The 9572-nt window shown below is 37.8% G+C and overlaps 1 protein-coding gene across 4 annotated transcripts in view; it reads right to left on the bottom strand.

Moving 5' to 3' along the window:
- Positions 1–7789: 7789 nt before the first annotated feature.
- Positions 7790–9572, bottom strand: part of lmo7b (LIM domain 7b) — a 25976-nt gene continuing 24193 nt past the window's right edge. For all 4 annotated transcript variants that reach the window (XM_035652345.1, XM_035652347.1, XM_035652348.1 and 1 more), the window contains 2 exons: positions 8596–8698; positions 7790–8343 (listed from right to left, as the gene is read on the bottom strand). In XM_035652345.1, coding sequence (XP_035508238.1) covers positions 8321–8343; positions 8596–8698 — 126 coding nt within the window. In that variant the 3' untranslated portion in view covers positions 7790–8320. The remainder of the gene's footprint in view (positions 8344–8595; positions 8699–9572) is intronic.

The raw sequence follows: 9572 nt of genomic DNA, 5'->3' as shown, positions 1-9572 counted from the left end.
ACACACACAAACACACACACGTGTATGCACCCCTACAGTAACCCATCTTCCCACACACACTTCTGCTACCAAGGAGCTTCATAAGAGCGTCAAAGATAGACATGTCTGCACAAGAGACCTTGTATCTGCTGTCAGCTGATGCTGCCATCTGGACAGGAAAAAGGAAGGATCGACCGCAACTCTTCCTCTAGTGTGATCTCCAGAAACAGGACGTAGTGCTCGCTGTCCTTACCAACAGAAACACACACATTTTTCCTGATCTTAATTTGTATGTACATAAGGGGAAAAATGGGTGAATGCTTTAAATTCCTCTGAGAGGGGAGGATGCCTTCCAGTACCTTACATGTTTTATTTGGAGAGCTTATGAAACGATAGGACAAATGTTGGTCAAAAGATGCATAAAACACATCATTAAATTTAAATTTCCTTTTTGGTTCCTCTTAGGCAATCATGAGTTTCTCTGCCAAGCAGCTATTTCTAATACAGACCTTGTTGTGTGTGTCCCTGGTGATAAAACACCTCCAAAACACATTTTACTGGATGTATGGTATTTTTTTTCTATAAGAAAACTCTGTCAGGCCAAATGCTGAAAACTCACACACGCAATCACACATATAAATGAACACACAGAGCGCAGGAGGGAGACAGATAAAGAGAGCCAAATTAGCCAATTTGCAGAGTTGGAGATAACACAGACGTGCTGCTTTCTTCATATCAGCCTCTATGTGCTAAATCTTTCACATTTTCTCTCAGTGTCTGCCTCTAGCTTACTGCAACCTGCATGTCTTTACTGCATAATTTGTATTTATTCCATCTCCAGCTTTTCTGTTACAGACACATCACACTGTTTACAGAAAGAACAACACATGAATAATTAATCCTAGATGGGTTTCTCTTTGTTTAGATCAGGTGTTGGAGCAGAAAATAAAATGTGATGGCCCATAGCTAAATGTAGAAAAAAATCTCCATTGTCTATTTCCATGTTATCTGAAATGTCCCATTTACAGTAGAGCCCCTTCACAGTAATGACAGTAGTGACTGTTCTGCAAGTACTGCAAGAATACTTGAGCTTAATTGGGAGGCACAAGCTTGAAAAATTTGCCTTTTTAAGAAAAAAAAACTCAACATTCTGACAGGTTGAACACTATCAAAAGGACTGACTGCCTCATAAAAGTCATAAAAATAAATGAACATGTGTTTTTCCACATGATGTTTTCAGAATGGTGAAACTATTTTGCTTGGCTCCCTTGTTATCATCATACAAACATTAGTAGTACCATAGCCACTATGAAGCTTAGTCTAATAGAGAACCAGGTAAACTGTAAAACATTTCACAATCTTTAAGTCACCTTCAGTCTACTTAAAACAGCAATACGTCTTTATTAATTAAACGAGGATTTCACTCAACATGGACTGCTCCAAGCTGTCTTCATTTGCAGAGTAGGTATATTTTATTTATGTATGACAGTGTAGTAAATTAATCTGGGTCACATATGCAACCATCCAACCAAAAAAGTGTCAACAATTTGGGAAATGCACTTTCTCTAACAGAGAGCTAGATGAGAAGAAGAATGGTATCACTCTCCTTCTCTACAAAAAGCTATGCTGTAAAAAGCTAAATAAGCTGTTCCTTTAAGGGCACAATCAGTAAAAAACAAACAACAACCTCAACATAAGATTGGAACCTGCTATCACCCTGTTGGATAAACTGATTGATTGATATTAAATTTTTAACGAATATTTCGAATATTTGTTGTCAAAAATTACGGGTTAACCCTTTAAATATGTTTAGTTTCTGGTGAAATGTGCAAATACCAGAACAAACCAGAGCTCTTTAGTTGAGCTTGACAAAACAATGCTAACTCAAGGTCCATTTACTCCCTTGTTCTGGATCTTTTGATTATGACATGGCCTCCCATTAGCCTTTTGAGTTTGCTCAGTTGCCATGGCAATATTTCCACAATATACTGTTCCATGATTCTGAGCACCTTCTCATTCATGTTTACTTAAAAAATGAAAAAAAAAAAAATTACATTTCATTCTTGACCTTGAAAACAGAAGTTGACAAAACAATGACATCTCAAAGTCCACTTACTCGCTTGTTCTGGCGCTTTTACATAGCTTTTTCATTTCCTCAGTTAACTTGGTTTTATAAGAGCAAACACTTCACTGTTTGAATAAATCCTGAGAAGTTGTGCAGCCATTAACTCCTAATGTGGCGTACACATATTGTAACAGACCATCACAGGCATACATCACTGCTAACTCAGGCTGTTAGTGTTTGCTAACCACCTGAACCCATAATTAGCCCCAGTTAAGTGTTTGTGTTACCAAGCAGTGAAACCATTAAGGGTCCATGCATCATTAATAGCTCTCAGAATTGTGTTCAGCAAAATAAAAAGAAATGTCCTTATGTGTATTTTTGTCTACATATGATGCATTAGTGACCTTTACTGTTTCTCCAAACTCCACATGCACTTTCACAAGAAAACAAACACCCTTCCCCAGAGCAGCAGTTTGGCAGTCTCTAAAACACTGTTTAAAACCACAATCCATCATTTGAAAGCCTGGCTTTGTGCTTGAATTGTGACACTCTGATCCATAGCAATTTGATGCAGATATCTTTCATTGTGTAACATCATTCAGTTTTACAATCTGACAGTGTTCTTATGGTCATAATGGATTGCAGCTCTATTTACTTTATTTCCTCTTCAGTTACAAGAAGTGATACATTAGCAGGACAGTAAATTCTGGAGTTAATGTTTCATTGTGTTTGTGTGTGTCTGTGTGTGTGTGTGTGTCCAAGTCCACAAACTTTTATCACTACGCTGGAGAAAAGGTAAGAAGCAGAAAATGAAAAGCAATAATAAAGCCAGAACTTTGCTCCCACTGTGAGGCTGTGTTAAGGCCAGCCTCAAATAAGCTTGTTTCAGCCTGTACAAGTAAAATCCTAGCAATAAGGAGAGATACAAACCTACTGACAACAAGCAACAACATGTTCTTTTATATCTTGTGTCTTGTGGCTAAGAGCACAGCAATGCAAAACAAAATTAAAAAATCAGAGCATGCTTTCAATGACGGCAGTATCACACACCTACAGCCTAGTTTTATTTAAATTGACTGACTCACTCACACTACATGCAGCATCATTCAATTATGTGATGTTCTTAATTGGTTTGGCTTTTGCACACAATTTCTTTGCTTTTAAAATGCTTCAGTCTCATGTCATGCCATCAGCCAAAAGGAGGACATGGTATAGCTACAGACAGACAGATAAAAATCTATCTGTGATCCTCCAATGACCATGTTATCTGTCTCCTACAATGAATCAACCTCCATGCTTCTGACCATAAAGCTCTCTCCCTGTCTGCTCTGTGTAGCTTTGTTGGATAGAGGGAGGGTGTAAATGTCGCCAGTCTCAGCTGAGCTGCTCTCAGCGCGCAGCGGCAGGCCGGAGATTGGTGCAACAGCGACAGAGCTGAGCCTTGCACTGTGCCGGTAAACTAAAAGGTAAAAGGCTGCCAGCATCAATCAGCTGCAGGGAACAGAGGGAAAGAGAGGGAGCATCCTCCTCCCCTACTGTGCCTGCAGCAGGCTTCCTTTCACAAGAAGTGCAACTCCCCCCCTCCCTCTCAGGTCTGTCTGAAAGGGCAAGATGTGGAGGAAGCTGATTCAAAGATGGTCTGTGAGATTGTTACTAAGGTCACTTTAATTTGAGCTGTAATGAATAAGAAGACACTGCATTATTTTTGTGCAATGGTTCAACAAAACAGCATTTCCTGTCAGAAACTGACACATTTCTTTGCATTTGCAGCTAGTCTGGTTTTCATACATTTCAAGATTGTTCCCCTTAACATAACATACAAAAAGCATTGCATACACTATAAAAATGGCCTTTATTCAGACATGCTAGCAGCATGGCTCAAGGGATGGTAATGTCAGTCTGCCAGTTGGTTGTTTGGACAGGCCATCACTTTGGTCCAGACTGAAATATCTCAATAACGATGTCCCTCTCAAGATAAATTGTAATGACATTTCCATTAACGTCATCTGTAGCATTGTCGGTCACATACTTTGGCATTCATTTACTTTTGTATATATTGTCATATATTGTATATATTTTATTAAAGGGTACATACTTAGGCTCTTATTATATTTCTATTTCCATTTTTATTTTTACTTAAATGTATATACCTGTATATACATTTATATTTTATATGTATTATCTTAATTATTGTAATATAATTCTTATTCCTTTTCTTTAACATTGTGTGAGCACATTGAGCAACTGTAACAAACACATTTCCCCCCAAGGATCAATAAAGTATTTCTAATTCTGATTCTGGTACTTTGTGTTTAGCGCAAAGTAGTTAATGTTTGCATGCTAACACACAAAACTAAAATGGTAAACATAGCACAGGCTAAACATCAGCAGGGCATTGTAGCATGGTGATGTTTATCTCAAAGAACCACTGTGCCTCAGAGAGCTGCTATTATGGTTGTAGACACTAGTCACATTAGAACTCTGTTTCAAGTAAAGTGCTCATTTCCAGAGCCCTTGTATGAACAACTGTTGAGTCAGTGTTGGTGAGTGTGATTAACTGACTTAAGAAAGGTTTAAGTTCCTCTCATCATGGCCTGAAAACATCACATTTAGTCATGATTACAGTTTAAATGAGGATTGTTAAAACAGATTCCAGGTTGTCCCGCCTGTTTGTCTGTTGAGCTGGACGTTTTCTGTCACTCTGCCTGTCTGTTTGGGCTCTGGACAATGTTACAGCAGCGATGTTCCACTGAGAAGACACTCACCAGATATCTGCAAGGCACAGCCACGCCCCCTTTCTCCCTCGCTGCTTCCTGTTTCAACTAGATAAACAGTCCAGATAGTGCGCTGGTAGCAGATGATTGACAAGTAGACAGAGAAGGTTAGTGCTACACTTGTAACTTGAAACTATTTCCTCTTGTCATCATGCTTTCCTGTTTGACACATTAAGCTTTATGGAGTCTGTCTTTTAGCATTTTCATGTTGAGCTGTGTAACAGACCCTCCAACTTTATTGTTAGAAAAAACATGTATGAATAGTTATGAAACAGTTATTAAGTATCAAAAAGATCTCTTATTTCTTAACAGAGGATGGACAAGGACAAAGCCAGGAGTCATTGAACTTTTAACTACTGAGTTTTTTTATTAAAACCTGTCTGAAGCAAACAGGAAAAAACAGTTTTAAAATAGTATCATAAATAACAGCTTCACGGCATCCCAGAATTTCTCCCATGGAAAAAAAAATCTTGAGGTTTCTATACACAAAGGAAGAAATGGTAGTCTTAAAAATTCTCAAGGTTCTTTGACAAAGACCCGGGTCATGATTTTCCACTTGGCTGCTCTGGGGTCATGTCTTAAACAAGAAAAACAGCCACAGTAGCAAATGTCTCATGGCAACTTATACCCTTTTACACATGTCAGTTTGACGGATTAAAAAACTTACATCCTTGTAGCTGTCAACAGCTGTCCACTTGTTTGTTTTGAGCACCTATTAAGACAACACAGATGTCTGAGTGTAACCTTTCATTAAGCCTCGCAGATTAGGTTTTGCTCATTTCTAAAATAAATGCCCCAAACAGCAATAAAGCATTAAATCTCTGGTAAGTGAAGGAACCAAAAGTTCATATTTTGATGCACAAGCGTAGTATTAGTGAGAGGAATGTTCACTGCTTCGTAAACGTCATCCATACTGTCACTCTGGTTAATCTTTCAACTCTCAAGATAAATTTGAAGTAAGTAATGTTTCTACACGTGCAGTCCGTCCATTCTGTTTGACCCTCCACTGTTTCCGGCGTACTGTACTCGTGGTATTTAAATGGGTCAGGCTGGAGTCACAAGAGTGCCGAAACAGATGGCGCACGTCAGAAAGTAAAAAATGTCTCTATTTGCGCCTTTAGGGAACTGAACTCTCCCTTCCAAAAGACCGGGCTACAGAAAACTGAAAGAACGTTTTCATCCATCAGGCCAAAAGCGCTGGATGACCAATGTTAAACATCTCAGTTTCACTGTCTTGGTCCATATGGAGCTCAGTGCTCCAAGAACCAATGACTTCTCCAAAATAATAAAATAAAATAAATTGACAAATAAAAAAATAAAAACACACATCAACGCCACAGTGGCCTAGATAACATATTTTTAATGCTTCATACAGCTTCCTTTCCTCACCTATCTGAACTGATAGGTAGCATAAAGACAAAAAGTGACTGTTTATAACTGTCAGAGGGAAGTGTGCCAGTGCGGTCTGTGAGCTGTTACAAACATGATTACTACACAACTACCTCATATGGATGAAATCCTGCTTTAAATGCAGCTCCAGCACTGTGTCAAATCACACATAGGCATACATTATTACAGTGTAACCTTCCTCAACATTGAAAGGTAACCCAAAATTCAGAAGCAACCTTTTAAAACGTTCACATATTTACTTTTGTTCTAATCACAGCAAGCAACCACAGACTTTTCTTTCATATGGACTGTCAAAGCCTGAATCTACCATTTTAAGGCATGGCACTTCCCCATTGAAAGGCCAGACTCTCTTCCCTTTTGTTGGCTTAACCTTGCTTCACTAATTTCCTCTATTAAGGTCAGTTCACCAAAATAACAAAACATTTTCTTGCTTACCCTTACACAATAGGAGGTACATGGAATTTTATTTGTGCCATGCAAGCAGTTAAAAAAAGAAGGAAATTCCTGTTTACAAGCTATTAATCGGAATTGGTATAGTTTGTATAAATAAAATGAAAGAATACTCTGCAGTGGCAACTAGTGTTTAAAACGGTTACAGACATTCTGAAAAGCAGAAAGTTCCTTTATACAAAGGAGGAAAAACAAATACTGTGGCTTGCAGCGCACCACTTTAGCAGTTTATAAAAACAGATTAGGTTTTCACTAACCTTTGCCAAAAATTGACTTTAAAGCAGCTAGATGGACTATGTTCACAAGAAATAACATAAGAATTACAAGACCATCTCATGATAAAACACCATTTGTTTACCCAATCACTAGATCACTATAGCCAAGTCTGGATAAAAGAAAAAGGGATTCCTCTTAAATATATGCAAGTTCTCAAGAATTTTAACAAATAAGCCTGGTGCTATGGTTTGGCGTCACACATACGAAATTGTGACAACAAGATCATTCACCACTAGATTCAAATTTAAAAAGTAAATTGACTAAGACACAAAAAAATATATTTACTGATTTAGTTAAAAGGTTTACTTGCAGTTCCTTGACTATAAAACTTATTAAACAAGAGCAAACAAACAGATTTCAGTCAAATTTTATTTCTGAGAAATGTTGATGCATTACATGGATGAAATGTTGATGCATTACACAACAGATCAGCAGATTAACTAAAGGTTACACTCTTTCACAGATCAGGGCAGGCAGAAGATTTGACATTTAAATAAGTATTTATTCTTTCTGTCCAGTTTCTTGACAGCATAAAACACCCAATTTCAAATGTGCTGCAGCTTTGCACTGTTACTGTTAATTCTTGTTTATTAATTAGATCCTTGTTAGTAGACGCCATTGTAGTCAGCCAAAATCATATTAATACACACCTACATGTTTTGCAAGTACTATAGTTTCAATGTCATAAAACTTTACTGGTCAAATAGTGTGACCTCAAATAATTTACATATATTCAAATAGTGACATTTCTACCAACAGTATGACACTGAAATGTCTGTTTTACTATGAGACCAATGATGCCACCATGTGGTACACAAATGAATAAACCCTTATAGATAATGTTCACTTTATTTTTCAAAAACATTTAAATTTTTCCCATTTTCACACAAGGAATACCTGCATTATCCCAAAGTGCACTTGGTGAGATTACAATAGAACAGAAAGTGCAACAGTACAAGTTAAAATGTGCCTCCATACGTGGGCTACATTAACAAGAAATATACATGTTTAATGCACTATTGAGCAATTATCAAATATAGCACAAAGATATGACAAATAGCAACACTAACATTAAAATAAAAGAATTAATCAAATACTAATATTCCTGTGATTACTTTATTTCATATATTAAATCAAAATTTTCTTAGAAACACATTTGCAGAAAAGAGGACAGACAAACAAAGTGGCTTGTCAAAATTTTACATCACGTAGTAGAGTTTATAGTTTTACCAGCAAATATTGTCAGACACAAAAGCCATGGCTTGGCTGCGTGGACAATGTTTCCACTGTGTTCTCATTGTTTTATCCAAAAGCAATCCCCACTGATTCAGCTGCTTACTCTATAATCTGGAGTACAACGTTTTCGTCACATGGCGGGGGCAACAGCGGCTGAAATTTTAATAAACATTAATGATAGTTAGATTTTTACTTGACAAGTAAATAAAATGCACGTTTGGTTTTAGTGATGCTCATAGCAAGGAAACTGGCCATTGAAGAACAATCGTATTGATTCAGAAAGAATCAAAAACAACAATCTTGGAAGGCTAGTGACATTTGGTACCGAAACTGAAGTTTGACATGTTTTTTGGGACAATCAGTTGAGGTCATTGTCTCACAAAAAAAAAAAAAAACAATACTCACACTTGAGTTGGAAATAGCAGGGCTCACAGTAGGCCTTCCTGTTTCGGATTCGAACCTGGACTCCAGTCTCAGTTCCTCCGAGATGTCGGTGGCAGCCCACACACTGAGAGGAGGAGGAAGATGTGAAAAACGAATTGAGGAAACCCAGCTGACCTTGTAACGTGGGCCTTTTGTGTCTAAACCATTTCACCAGATTGTCTGCCACCCAAGCACAGAACAACTAAGCTTTGTTTTAGCATAAAAACACATACAATATATAAATACTCTATTAGTGCTATGTGCGTCTCTAACTCACATAGAACAGAGAGTTCCAGAAGTGAATCGACTTTTACATCTACATGCTAAATAACCTAGGTCAACTAAACCTGGGGGTCCTCTGCCAGTGAGAACTTCACAATAAGCATCTAAAAGCAAAGCATGACTCAACCAGTCATATGCAGAAAACTAGAAGCCGTGAGTGAAATAGCACACAGGACTACCACACCAGACATGACAACCAGGCCATATGCCTTACACAGACTAGGATACAGACTGTATAGGAAAGATAGAAGCACAGAAAGGTGGCAATGCTCATGCTAGCAGGTGCCTATAAAAAGAAATATGAGACTCCTGCTGACCTTACTAAAGGTACGGTCACAGTCTTCAGTTTAATTAAATTTTCCCACAATGAGCACAAATAAAGGGTGTGATTGCCACGGGTGTGACACACGTAATAAATAAACTGCAGAATGATTGTAGGTGTGAGCAGGCTCTAGCCGAGTTTCCATACAAATGTAGTGCAGATTTTAAACAAATTTCAAGAAAAGAAAAAATGCAAATTAATACGAGTCTCCATTGACTACTGTGATGCGATTATTAGGAGTAGGTTCATCAAGATAAACAGCTAGTAGTGCTAATATTCCAGTTGGGTGCCTTTAAACCACTGCAGAAGCAGAAGGAGGAACGACATGACGCAATTAAAAGGAGTGCCATGTAGA

Source organism: Morone saxatilis, unplaced genomic scaffold, assembly GCF_004916995.1.
Source record: "Morone saxatilis isolate NCDOM2014 unplaced genomic scaffold, NCSU_SB_2.0 Contig11, whole genome shotgun sequence".
NCBI lineage: Eukaryota > Metazoa > Chordata > Actinopteri > Moronidae > Morone > Morone saxatilis.
This window is presented reverse-complemented; position numbering and strand designations above follow the sequence as displayed.